This window comes from Saitoella complicata (assembly GCF_001661265.1).
Source record: "Saitoella complicata NRRL Y-17804 unplaced genomic scaffold SAICOscaffold_22, whole genome shotgun sequence".
Classification (NCBI taxonomy): domain Eukaryota; kingdom Fungi; phylum Ascomycota; class Saitoellomycetes; order Saitoellales; family Saitoellaceae; genus Saitoella; species Saitoella complicata.
Genome location: NW_017567013.1, coordinates 1 through 12831, shown reverse-complemented (window position 1 = coordinate 12831; position 12831 = coordinate 1). Strand labels below are relative to the sequence as shown.

The following is a 12831-nucleotide window of genomic DNA, read 5'->3' as shown; positions in this document are numbered from 1 at the left end:
GAAGATATTGAGTCTGCTTTCTAGACGGATATGTATATATCGAAGGATATGACCTGGGTAATATTTCGCAGAGGTCGGTCGTGCGGGTTTGAATGGCGGCGATTTGGAGGTCTCGGCGGAGAGTACGTTCGACGACGTACGAGATCTGAACGTCACCTGCACACGTAATCACCGACGAACCCGAGAGTGGTCGTAGAATGCGATCCTCGAAGATTCTGCTTCTAGATATCGAATAATAGATCATTGTGTTTTTGCGTCTTATCTGTATGTAACATCATCTCTACCAATTCATTCAGTCAACGTTACTCTGCATCCTCCACTTTCGGTAACTCGACCCTCGAATTCCACCCTCAGTCTACGAGCTCCCGCACAATGAACCTCATCCTCCTCCTACCAGAAGATCTCTCGCCAGACAGTACAACAGCAACCCTCATAGACTCCCGCCGCTGCAATCACATTCATACCGTCCTCCATCCCTCCCCCGGCTTCACCATCCAAGTCGGTCTCCTGAACGACAAAATCTGCACCGCGACCGTATTGTCATGCTCACCCAAAGTAGTCGAACTACGGCTTCCTTCGCGGGATGATTCCGCAGCCTGGAGGAATCCCCCGAAGAAATTGCCATTCACTCTAGTCCTGGCCCTCCCCCGTCCGAAAGTTTTGGACCGCGTCGTACTCGCCGCTGCGTCACTAGGCGTCAAGTCCCTCATCCTCATCCCCGCATGGCGCGTCGAGAAGTCATATTGGGGTTCACCCAAAACACAGCCAGCCCGGTTACGGGAACAAGTGCTTCTGGGGTTGGAGCAGGCGTGTGACACCGTCGAGATGACCATCGAAAAGGTCGAGAGGTTTGCGCCGTGGGTGCGGTCGTGGACGGACAAACCTCAAGGTAGAAGATTCTTTGCGCACGTGGAAGGGGGAAGGGAATGTCCGTATAACATCTTGAGTGCTAACTCTGATGGGGATAACTTGACTCAAGAGGATGAAGGAGAGGGCGTGGTCGCCGTTATCGGACCTGAGGGTGGCTGGGTTCCATCTGAGGTCGATGCGTTGACGGAAGCTGGGTTTGACTGTGTTGGGTTGGGACCTCGGATTTTGAGAACGGAGACGGCGGTTGCGTGTCTTGTGGGAAGGATGTTTTGAGGTGTCTTGGAGACATGGTGAGGCAGGCGTGAGTGCGCTATGAGGAGTGGGAAAGGAGTTTTGATCAACGAGCTGTCGTCTTGCTCGCGGTGTGCATCAACGGGATGGTAGATGCGTGCGGTCGACCCTCGGAGAACGCATGTCCCCTCACGTTATATTTTCCATTTAAGCTTGGAAATGCAATGCCGACTGAGTGCGTCGGATTGGCAGGCGGCCTAGTGGTTCGTCACAGCCTTAGCTGGAACTGAAGGTGGTCTGCTTCGGCACATGTGGGTAGCGGATTTAGGTAGAGCCTTGGATTATCCTGGCTTTTGCTATATTTCTATGGTTCGTGGGGAATGGTTGGTCGCATGCTCCATACCGCTAAGCACTGAGACCTGTGGTGGGAAGGCCTAGCCATAGATACAAAGCGAAGCGCATTCCAAATACATTCAGTAACATGAATAAGAGCAAGACACAAGGCCCCCGATGGATCTTGAGCTTGGCAGTCGCACTCGGCCGCGCCCCGATGAACTCGTAACGGGCAAGACACATATGCACCGGCCCGCACCCAATCCCGTAACATGAACGATTTCGTGTAAGAAGATTAAGAATGCACCTGTCATATTTCCTCGCCTAAGCCCCTGAGCTGACATATGGAATCCCGGCCCGCAATATGAAGGAGCGAGATGGCCTCGGTCCGCGGCGCCTACGCCTGACAGAACCTAACCGCGGCCCATGTCCAACCGTGAGTACGATTCCGTCTAGCTAAGTATAAGAGGTAGCTGTCCCGATGATGGTGCTCTCCAAACATCGATACTAATACACCCTGCTCACCATGTCCTCCAGGCACCACATCCCTTTCCTTCGACCGAAGCCTTGCCGTGCACCTCCTACTTCGGATTCAGTGGCTTCCGGATCCTCGAGCTCGTCCACAGCGGTCTCATCTCCCTCCAGGGCGTCCTCGGTCGAGACAACAGGAACCTTACCAAACAGACGACCATCCTCTCCTTGTGCGACACTGGATTACGACCAGGATGATTGTGAAGTCGTCCAAGGCCTTGAAGTCATTTCCCAATATGCCCCCTCATGTCCTTATGGTGAGGAATCTCCCGCTTTCAGCCCTTCTGGCCTTAATATTTTCTGTAGAACGCTTCTATGACATCGTACTTGCCATACACAACCTTCATCGAATTTCGCCTATGACAACATCCCTTTCTCTTATTTTGCACGCTCATATGATTAACACACTACCGCTCATGGGTCTGCAGTATCTCACGCCACGGATTTCGCAAGCGCCAGAAAAAGGGCTGTATCTTCTTGAACTATACCTTGCGCCGAGTATACTTCGCAGCTGTCATATTGCTATCGATATTTTGGCTCAGGTCACGGAAACTCTGGTGGGAATCGTGGGTGCAAATCGTGTTCAGTCACCTACCGCGAAATGTGGATGGGTCAGCATTGCGAGGGTCGTAGCCAACGCTGAAACAACGCTGAGGGGCCCGGGGCATATCAAACTCCCAGAGTCTGATTTATCTCCGCTGACAATAGCCGATACAATACGCCATGCCGGCGGAGGGCATCCGAATGTTTGGGGTTCCAGCGTGGCGATTGCATTTGGAGCTACAATGTTGAGCACCTGACTCGGTTCGAAGGCAACTGGAGAAGCATATCTGCCGTTTGACTGCCTGACGAAGTTGTTTGTTGGTGAGAGGTTGGGAAGCTTGACTGTCGGTGATCCGTACGCGTGGGAAAAAGTTGGTTGTCAACAGGACAGGCTGTAGAGGTGAATGCGCTCAGCCAGTACGCGCGGGTACACCCAGAAAAATAAACAGTGTCACCTTCCTGACTTGGGTTTATTTCGTAAACAGACCTCCTTGAGAATGACGCAACTTCACCCTCTCCCGCCTCATCGATAAGCCCCTCCGCTGCCCCAGCTGGAACGCAACATCCTCCGCTTCCAACCACAACACAACACCATTTCCATAACCGATCTATCACAATGACAAACATCGACGAAGAAATCAAGCACCTCGTCACAGAGCTTCAGCGCCTAGGCGCGCCCGAGAAGCCCGTCAAGTTCGGCACTTTGGTTCGTGATGAGCGTGCATCGAATATCTGTACGTGATCCCTACCCACGTTTCGTTCCTCGTCGAGCAACGTCAGATGCAGTTGGTTGTGAACTCTGATTTACTGACTCGTTGACAGTCGAGGCACTCAACGGCACACTCCGCGCCGCCAAGCGACGAAAGGTCATCGATTTCCAGGGAGAGATGTTGTTGCAGGGGGCACATGACGATGTTGACATTGTTTTGTTGGAGCCGTTGAAGAGCAGTGGAATGTGGGCTGCTTGATGATCAGGGAAATGAGATGGAATGGTGTTATGATATAAAGTGGACGTCTATGTAGATGATGAGGAATAAGGGATGATGTTCGTCTGATCCGGGACAGCACGTACTACGTGCAATGAAGGCAACAGCAAAAAGGACCCAATTACTATCTCGAGGAATACCATTTTCTCCGCAATTCTGTTTTCCCTGCTATTATCTCTGCTCGTCAGCGTTAATAACCCGCTCAAGTTCAGCACGTGCACCCCCCACCATTCGCTTGTGCGGGTACCGGTAGCGACAGCCGCGAACAAAACATTCAATCGAAAACCAAAGCCCCGAACTCTTTCGCCCTTCGAGAAATTCAGTTGCAATCATGTCTGCAATCATCGATTCCCTTACTGCATACCTCCCCACCACCCCCGGTCTTCTCCCAAAATGGATGCTCTTCGTCTCAACCATGGCAATCTTCAACACCATCCAGAACTTCGTAACCACCAAACTCTCCAAGCAGATCTACCTCCGCAAACCTGGTCAAGGTACCTTCCCTCCCTCCCCTCATCCAAAAGGCAAAATTGACTAACCTTGTTCCATCTCCAGTAACTCCCCTCGCCTCCCGCACCTTCGGAACCTGGACCCTCACCTCCGCAATCGTCCGTCTCTACGCCGCGTACCACCTCACCAACCCCCAGATCTACCAGTTGACGTACTGGACCTACATCATTGCCTTTGCCCACTTTGGGCTTGAGTGGATGGTCTACGGGACTGCTGGTTTTGGAAAGGGATTGATTGGGCCTTTGGTTGTGAGTACCTCGAGTATGGTGTGGATGACGATGCAGAAGGAGTATTACCTTGGACTGTAAACTTGTATTTGGGGGGATGTGAGAGGCGAGTGGGGTTAATTGGAATGTTGGGGAGGCGATGGATGGGAGTCGGGTTGAATGGTTGACTGTGAAGGGTTGAGATCGATGTGTCTGCTCGGGAACACAGAGTGGGGAGTATGCCAGACGATGGTCCGCTGGAAGGGTGATGTCCCTGATTCTTAAGGCGCTGGCGCTTATGAATCGGGATGCGGGAGGTAGTCCGAACGACTTGTGTTGAGGATTTCGTGAGGGTTCAATTGTTTTGGAGGACATGGTAGATCTAGACTGGGCGGTTTAGGAGGGGAGTTTTGCCGGCGTAGGTGAACGGATGCAGTCTATGTGTTTGGAGGTACCGAAAGTCTCTACTTCTACATCCCGAATGGTTGTAACCTGTCTCTCGAGATGTTATTTTGCGGTGCACGGTGGTCCTGCCGTCTTGCCGACCCCAGTGACGCACCAACTGCAGCGTACGGATGCCGACGACCAAACCTCACCATCATTGATCTCTCTCTCACTCATACCTCGAACCAACAATGAGACCAAGTCCAACAATAAGCATCCCCCGCAAGACCACAGACGAAGTCGATTGGATCACCCCGCTCAAACACTACATCCGCTCAACCCACCAAGACCCACAATCATTCTCCGAAGAATGCTCCATGATCCACCACCTCCGTCAATCCGTCCGCGGCGCAGAACGTAATAATACGGGACGAGATTTGATTTACAAGTATTACGCGCAGTTGGAGTTACTGGAGCTCCGGGTACCCGTGGCGACGACGGCGGAGAATGGAGCCGGGGAGGGGGTCAAGATATCGTTTCCGTGGCATGATGCGTTTACGGGGGCTCTGACCACGCAGTCTTCACTCGCATTCGAGAAAGCGTCGCTTCTCTTTAATCTTGGCGCGACGCTCTCTGCCATAGCTTCGACCATCGACCGCACCGACCCGGACGGCGCAAAACGCTCATACGCCGCCTTCCAGTCCGCAGCTGGCTGCTTTGCCTTCGTCGATGAGAACTTTCTTCACGCACCCTCTACCGACCTCTCTCGCGAAGTTCTCACCAAGCTTCGGACGATCATGCTCGCGCAAGCACAGGAGGTCTTTCTCGAATACACCCTGGCAGGCGGTAAAGCAAAACCGGCATTGGTTTCGAAATTGGCTGGGCAGGCGGCGTTTTACTATACACAGGCACTGGAGGATTTACAGGAACACGTGAATAGCGGAGTCATCGAGGGTGTGTGGCATAGGCTGTGCACGCTGAAGCAAAAGTACATGACATCTATCGCACACTTTTACGCTGCTACGGTCGACAGCGATAACGGCGAGGCTGGTCGGGCGCTCGCACACCTTGCCGTGGCAGAAGCGACTGGAAAGGAAGCACTCAGATTAACAACAAGTTTGGGATACAGCCCAAGTCAAAGTCTCGGCGCGGATGCTGCCTCGGTCCTTACCGAAATCCTGAAGAACTGGACACAAACCGTGACAGAACTCCACGCCCGTACCGAAAAGGACAACGACTTTGTCTACCACCAGCTTGTTCCAAAAGAGGAATCAGTACCTCCGCTCGGCAAGATGAGCGCCGTAAAGTCTACACCCCTGACCGAACTGTATGGCAAAGACACGGATCTACAAAAGATCATCGGAGGGGATATCTTCCACAAATTGGTTCCGTTGAGCGTGCACGCGAGTAGCAGTATGTACTCCGAAGAAAAAGCAAAGATGCTCCGCGCGGAAACCGAGCGTGTCGAAGTCGCCGACGAGGAAGTCCATAGCGGTGTCGAGTACCTCGGCCTTCCCGCCACTCTTGCCGGGTACAAATTTGCCGAGGAGGAGCGGATATTGGAAGAATTGGCGACACCCACTGGAGATGTACGGCGGATGGCTGCGGAAGTCGCGGAGATGGAGAAGGATGGGAAGGTGGAGGGTATGATGGAGACGCTGAGGAAGTTGAAAGCGAAGGTTGGGGAGGCGGTTAGGGGGATTGAGTTGACACTCGATGAGGAAGCGAGGGAGTGCGAATCCATGCGTGCGCGATATCAGGAGAAGTGGACCCAACCGCCTGCCTCTGCACACCCGAAGGCCAAGGACAGCAGGCGCGAACTCGTGTCATACAAGGACAGTCTCGAGAAGGCTACGGAGAGTGATGGGAGATTGATGAGTCTGTGGGGTGTTCATCGTGCCGATTTCGAGATCCTGAGGGAGGGTGGGGAGGGTGCGGCGTTGGATGCTGCTTTTGGGGATGCGGCGATTAGGGCCACGACAATGACACCTACGCCGTCGCAGGAGAAGTCCTTGCTTGATCTCGATTTCGGTGATCCAACGCCGAAGATGGACGTTAAGAGGGTAGCGGGGGAGATCGAACAGCTCCTAAGTACGCTGGAGATCTTGAAGAGGGAACGAACGAACACATTGAAGGATCTAAGGGAGCGTGCGCATAGCGACGACATCTCCGATGTTCTCATTCTGAACAAACGACACCCTGGTGGCGAAAAGGAGGTCTTTAGACACGAACTCGAGAAGTTCCGACCTTACTCTCAACGAATCAGTGCAACGATCGCGAAAGGTGAGGATGTACTTCGTGAGATATCTGCGAGGTTCAAGGTGTTGAACGAAGATTCCGGAGCACGGAAACAGCGGAAACGATGGGACGGACTTCGTCGGGGACGGGACCAGTCGACTCGCCGGTTCGGGGACGCGTATGATGCGTACAAGGATGTACGTGAGGGCGTAAAGCGGGGTGTGGAGTTTTATACCGAGCTCAACCAGATCCTAACTAAACTTAAGAGCGACGTGGACGTGTACATCGACGAACGAAGACAAGAGGGAAAGAGGATCTTCGAGCGATTGCAGGCGAGAGGTCCGGAGAGTGATCAGGAGGCATTAAGGAGGAGATTGGCGGGGTTGAGTGTGCAGTCGTCGCCTGCTATTTCTGCACAGGTGTCGAGTAGTCCGTATGTGCCGGCTGGATATGGTGCTGGGGCGCCGAGTTATCAGGGTTATGGTGCTGGAGGGTATGGACAGGCGCCCCCGCCCCCGCCGCCGCAGCCACAGGGAGGAGCGTACGGAGCAGCCCCGGGAGGGTATGCTTCGCACTATGGAGCACGAGCACCACCTCCGCCGCCCGGGAAGCCGAGTGGGTATGGTGGTGGGTGGTGATGAGTTCGTATATTGGTAGGAGCTGGTCGATCATGGTTGAGAAAACACTGCGACGTGGCCAGCGAAATGACATCTTTGTCGTCTTTCTCACAGCAATGACACCTAAAACTTCCCTTGACGCGTACGGTGCCAAATTTCTGAACTCCCCAACCGTTTACCTGCTTCCTTAAATGCTTGACACAGTACATCACAATTTAACATCCATTGGTTACCTTCTCTTGAGCTTACTACCCGGCCCTTCTGTTTGCCTTTCTGGGGTGCATTGGGTGTCGCTCGGGGCCGTCTTTCCACCGCGGGATGGATTGCCTTCCGCATTGAGACTTGCGGATGTACAAGGACCAGTCACAGGACCTTGCTTGCCGCGGTAACTGTAAAGCTGCGGAAGGTATTACTTGAGAAGGGTTAGTGAAAACCTTGAATCACGGATGTGGGGAACCGGTGCGGCATGAAGCAAGAAGGGCCCGCAATCGTGATGAGATGTAATTGTAAAGCGGAGATTGGTCTAAGGTGCTCTGGTAGGTACAGTTAACTAACTACCTAGGTGATTGCGAACGGCTCGAAACGTAGCTCAGATAGTAGTTGTTAGGCCTAGGCTTCGGCGAAGGTCACTCCGTCTGATCGTGACGGATCCTTCCCTTACATGTCAAGTAAGATTCTGAGTTGTAAGGGCTGACATTTGAAGATGATCTGCGAGACCGCACATGTATGGCAGGTCACGGAGTCTTACGCTTTCAACGAAAGGTGTTGGACATTGCCGCGAAAATAGCGAAAGCCTGGCGGTCTAAACACTGAGAGCTTTGTGAGATGCTCACGGGACACCCATCTGGATCTGCTGCATAGCTGTCCGCCCACCCAAGGCCCTGCACGCGCAGGAAGGCAAGTAATCCCCATGAGAAATCAAGTTCTAGAACACCACTTTCAATCGCGACTTCGATATCCTGCACTTTACCTCCATCTGCAATCCATCCCGGGTGCTTCTACCCCATGGGCAGCTAGCTAGCTGTTCACCCCAACCGAGTCGCGCGCCAGCGAAGGCGCCCGGCCACCGCACCCCCGCGGCCGGCTGTAGGCTGACCCGGAGAAAGGGAGGATCTCTCCCGTTTTGAGATTAGGATCTCAGTTGTGAGAATGAAGTGGACTAGACATGTTTTCCGGGACCGGAGAACCGGTTGACAGCTGGGTCGTCGTTGTGGCTGCTGCGATGCCGTCGAGCTGGAGCTTCTTGCTCTGCCTTGATCAGATCAGAGGTCCGCCAGATCAGGCAATTGAGCCCGGGGGACCACCTGAACTTACCCTCCTGGCGGTGTCCGTATCCTACCGGTCGAAGCGCCTATGTTAATCGTGCTTAACCTTCGAGCGTGCTCCCCAGCCGCGGAGAAATCCTCCGATATGCACCCCACACACCCAAGGAAGGAAACACCTCCCGCGTACAACCACCAAGTCATCACACCTGCCATTCCGCGGGGTCTGGGGTCGCGCTACGATACGAAACGCGTGGGGGTGTCAACTGTGATGGGGGGCGGCTATAAAGAGAGGGTCATCCCTCGCAGTCTGTGGAGGGATCAACAACACCGCTCAGTCTTGACTTCGACAAGGACGGCCCGACAGGACACATCGATCGCTTCACCTGATCCGTCACTCCACATTTTCCAAACACCAACTACAACAACCACATAACATACAATGGCACGAGGACTTCGCGGCCTCCGCGGCACAGCCCTCAACTTCGCCATCGCCGTCATCGCCGGTACCGCATTCTGGCTATTCGGTTACGACATGGGTGTCATGGGCGGTATTATCACCGAACAACCCTTCCTCTCCGTCCTCCCCGAAATGAAAGACCCCAACATCCTCGGTATCGTCATCGCGTCCTTCGAATTGGGATGCCTGGTCGGTGCGCTCGCATGTCTCGAAGTCGGTGATCGTTTGGGTAGACGCAAGACAGTGGTGATGGGTATGGCGCTCATTGCGATTGGTGGTGCCATGCAGGCTGGTGCGAACGGCATTGCGTTGTTTACTGCGGGACGAGTTGTCGCTGGTCTCGGTATGGGATTCGATGTCGCAACTGTCCCCACTTGGCAAGCAGAGTGCTCCAAATCCCACAACAGAGGTTGGCTCGTAATGATTGAGGGAGCTATGTGCACAATCGGTGTCGCTTGTTCCCTCTGGGTCGGCTACGGCGCCTACTTCCTCCAGCCCTCCCAGGCTGCCTGGAGACTCCCCGTCGCGATTCAGTGTATCCCCGCTGTCACCGTTTTCGTCTGCATTATGTTCCTCCCCGAGTCTCCCCGCTGGCTCATCAAACACGGCCACATTGAGGAGGCTACCGAGATTCTTTCCCGCCTCGTCGACAAGCCCATTGACCATCCCGACGTCGTCGAAGAGCGCGACCAGATCGTTGCTACCTTCGAGGCTCAGAAGGGAGAAAAGCCCTTCTCTTACCGCGAGCTTCTCGAAGGCGGAAAGACTCAAACCTTCCGTCGTGTCGCCCTCGGCTTCTTCATCCAGTCAGCACAGCAGTTGTCCGGCATCAACATGGTCTCCACCTACGCCAACAAAATCATCACCGACTCCTTCGGCCTTCCCTCCGAGATGTCCCACCTCCTCGCCGCAGCCGGAGGAACCGAATATGCAATCTGCTCCTGTATCTCCGCCTTCCTCGTTGAGTACTTCGGTCGTCGTCGTATGTTCATGTGGACTGCCGCTGGAATGGCCGCTTCGTTCTGCATCATCCCCGCGCTCCTCTCCACCGGGTCTCGTACGAATCAACTCGTCGGTGCCGGATTCTTGTTTGTCTTCAACACTTTCTTCGGACTTTGCTGGGTTGGTGGACCCTTCCTCTACTCCGCCGAAATTGCTCCACTCCGCGTCCGTTCCCAGGCTAACGCCATCGCCTCTGCCGGAAACTGGATCTTTTGTTTCATCGTCGTGATGATTATCCCCCCCGCCTTCGCCAACATCGGATACCACACTTACATCATCTTCGCCATTATCAACGCTTCCTTCATCCCGGTCATCTACTTCTACCTCCCCGAGACTAAGGGCAGGAGTTTGGAGGAGATGGACGTCATTTTCGCGGCGGGTGGCAATCCGGTCAAGGTTGAGAGGAGCATGCCGAAGGGTTTGTCTGCCCATGAGGCGAGAGTTGCTCTCGGGCTTGACGCAGAGTTGAGTACGAGCCCCTTGCCGGAGCATAAGATGGAGGATATGAAGGGTGAGACGGTGTACATTGAGAGGGTATAGGGGGGATTTGAGGATGATGGATGTGTATCTTAGGAATACCCGAAGACGTTATTGGACATGTACGCTGTAGGTAGATACCCCGGGTGTAGTCCAGCAATCGAAAATTGATTCATAACCATTTCATGACCGTGCTCGCTTTCATTATTCAAATACTCATACGCGACGTCTTATCCAACCTTGTCTTATCGATCCCGCTGCGGGATTCTAATCCGCACCCCTGCCGGATCCGACGTCACGCTCCTCCCAGCTCTTCTCCGCCAAACAACCCTCGACTTCAGACATCGTTCTTTCCAGTTGATCCATCTACAACTATGGTCCTCGCAGCAGTCGGCCAGTTCTGCGCAACGTCAAATGTCCTTGCCAACCTCGAGGCCTGCAAAACAATCGTCACCCGCGCCGCAGCCCAAGGCGCAAAAGTCGTCTGCCTCCCTGAAGCGAGCGATTACATTGCCTCCAACGCTGAGGAAGGCCGGCGGCTCGTGGAATCGAGGAAGACGAATACGCTTTTGCAGGGGTTACAGGAGTCGGCTAAGGAACATGGGGTGCATGTTTCTGTTGGTATTCACGAGAAGACGGACGATCCGAAGCGGGTGTCAAATGCGCATGTTTGGCTTTACCCCGACGGCGACCACACGCAAATCTACAGAAAACTACACCTCTACGACGTCGACATCCCCAACGGCCCAATCATCAAGGAATCCAACTCCACCGTCCCCGGTACGAAGCTCATCCCGCCATTCGAAACTCCAGTCGGGAAAGTTGGAATGGCGATCTGCTATGATATGAGGTTTCCCGAGTTAGCGCTGAGGTTACGAAGTTTGGGAGCGTCTTGCCTGTTATATCCCTCTGCGTTCGCGGTACGGACTGGAGCTGCACATTGGGAGACGCTGCTGCGTGCGCGGGCGATAGATACGCAGTGTTATGTACTCGCAGCGGCGCAGGTGGGGAAACACGACAAAGAGGGGAAGAGGCAGAGTTATGGACATGCAATGATTGTGGATCCGTGGGGAAGCGTCTTGGCACGGTGCCACGACGTGGACTCGGAGCCAACTTTCTGCGTCGCGGACATAAGTGAGAAGCATATCGAGAGCATTCGACGTAATATGCCGTTGTGGGAACAGCGAAGGACCGATGTTTTTGGCGAAAGAGGGGGATCCAAGGGAGACAAATCGGGGGATGATTTTCCTACGGGGGATTCGGATCGTGGCGAAGATTGAGCGATGCGGCCAATAAACATGATTACAAGGAGCACAGACTGCGTCGAGCAAAGAAGACGTAATTGGCGTTATATACAGGGTTCTCTTATTTATACAATGGTATGTTATGTGCAGACGCCGGGGACATGCGCCGCGGCGTGAGAGCACGGAACCGGAGCTCATTCGCGAGAATGTCATTACCTGAGGACCAGTTAGTTACATTGGGGGTATAGTCGAGTTCTAAAGTTATGCGAATCACGAGTGGGTATGCGCATCCGAAAAAAAAACTGGCAAAGGTCGAAACAAAAACCCTTCATACTCGACAACCAAGGGCCTAGGAGACCAGGACGCGTCATCATATGGTAGGTGAACGAGTTCATGATGCGGTGCGCGCTCTGGTTCTTCGCAATTCGCTCCGTGGTCAGCCTCTGAGTGACATTGCTGAATGGACCTGAAAGCACAAGTCCACTGTCTACAGAATTAGAAACCAGTATAACGTGTCTGCTGATTCCTCTGCCCATAAACACTCAAACCTATTACTAGTACATCGACAGGCCCATGGCATGGCCCGTCCGTTTTGGGCGACGCTAACCCGCTTGTGGAAACGATCGGCAGATGCGGAGTCGGGCCATGCCCTCAAGGCGGGCCATGCCCTCAAGGCGGGCCATGCCCTCAGATTTGCGCGCTGAGCTGCTAAGTCCCTACAGCGTACAGCGTACAGCTACAGGATACTCCCTCGCTGTCGCTAAGTCCCTACAGCGTACTCCCTCGCCGTCGCTACAGCGTACTCCTTAGGGTTAGGGTTAGGGTTAGGGTTAGGGTTAGGGTTAGGGTTAGGGTTAGGGTTAGGGTTAGGGTTAGGGTTAGGGTTAGGGTTAGGGTTAGGGTTAGGGTTAGGGTTAGGGTTAGGGTTAGGGTTAGG

General features: G+C 53.9%; 8 protein-coding genes across 8 annotated transcripts; 7 read left to right on the top strand and 1 right to left on the bottom strand.

Annotated features, from left to right (window-relative positions):
* Positions 1–338: 338 nt before the first annotated feature.
* Positions 339–1588, top strand: SAICODRAFT_31486 (DUF558-domain-containing protein). The gene has a single exon (XM_019167928.1). It carries the CDS (start codon positions 373–375, stop codon positions 1141–1143), a length of 771 nt encoding a protein of 256 aa, XP_019022070.1. The 5' UTR covers positions 339–372; the 3' UTR covers positions 1144–1588.
* A 121-nt stretch (positions 1589–1709) lies between these two features.
* On the top strand, positions 1710–2965 carry SAICODRAFT_31485 (uncharacterized protein). The gene is made up of 2 exons (XM_019167927.1): positions 1710–2222; positions 2272–2965. The coding sequence occupies exons 1-2, from the start codon at positions 1961–1963 to the stop codon at positions 2763–2765; spliced, it is 756 nt and encodes a 251-aa protein (XP_019022069.1). The 5' UTR covers positions 1710–1960; the 3' UTR covers positions 2766–2965.
* A 114-nt stretch (positions 2966–3079) lies between these two features.
* On the top strand, positions 3080–3648 carry SAICODRAFT_31484 (costars family protein). Its single transcript, XM_019167926.1, has 2 exons — positions 3080–3242; positions 3331–3648. The coding sequence occupies exons 1-2, from the start codon at positions 3125–3127 to the stop codon at positions 3474–3476; spliced, it is 264 nt and encodes an 87-aa protein (XP_019022068.1). The 5' UTR covers positions 3080–3124; the 3' UTR covers positions 3477–3648.
* Positions 3649–3772: 124 nt separating this feature from the next.
* On the top strand, positions 3773–4714 carry SAICODRAFT_72881 (Erg28-like protein). The gene is made up of 2 exons (XM_019170804.1): positions 3773–3988; positions 4050–4714. The coding sequence occupies exons 1-2, from the start codon at positions 3826–3828 to the stop codon at positions 4310–4312; spliced, it is 426 nt and encodes a 141-aa protein (XP_019022067.1). The 5' UTR covers positions 3773–3825; the 3' UTR covers positions 4313–4714.
* A 143-nt stretch (positions 4715–4857) lies between these two features.
* On the top strand, positions 4858–7164 carry SAICODRAFT_40216 (BRO1-domain-containing protein; the record flags this gene model as incomplete). Its single annotated transcript, XM_019168632.1, has 1 exon — positions 4858–7164. A coding segment is annotated over one exon (2307 nt), but the record flags the coding sequence as incomplete, so codon positions are not given.
* Positions 7165–8473: 1309 nt separating this feature from the next.
* On the bottom strand, positions 8474–9040 carry SAICODRAFT_159975 (uncharacterized protein). Its single transcript, XM_019165590.1, has 2 exons — positions 8764–9040; positions 8474–8701 (listed from the first exon to the last, which is right to left on the bottom strand). Exons 1-2 carry the CDS (start codon positions 8925–8927, stop codon positions 8587–8589), a joined length of 279 nt encoding a protein of 92 aa, XP_019022065.1. The 5' UTR covers positions 8928–9040; the 3' UTR covers positions 8474–8586.
* Positions 9041–9153: 113 nt separating this feature from the next.
* SAICODRAFT_60651 (hexose carrier protein) lies at positions 9154–10713 on the top strand (the record flags this gene model as incomplete). The annotated part of the gene is made up of 1 exon (XM_019169787.1): positions 9154–10713. One exon carries the CDS (start codon positions 9154–9156, stop codon positions 10711–10713), a length of 1560 nt encoding a protein of 519 aa, XP_019022064.1.
* A 254-nt stretch (positions 10714–10967) lies between these two features.
* On the top strand, positions 10968–12250 carry SAICODRAFT_31481 (carbon-nitrogen hydrolase). The gene has a single exon (XM_019167925.1). It carries the CDS (start codon positions 11025–11027, stop codon positions 11928–11930), a length of 906 nt encoding a protein of 301 aa, XP_019022063.1. The 5' UTR covers positions 10968–11024; the 3' UTR covers positions 11931–12250.
* The last annotated feature ends 581 nt before the right edge of the window (positions 12251–12831 follow it).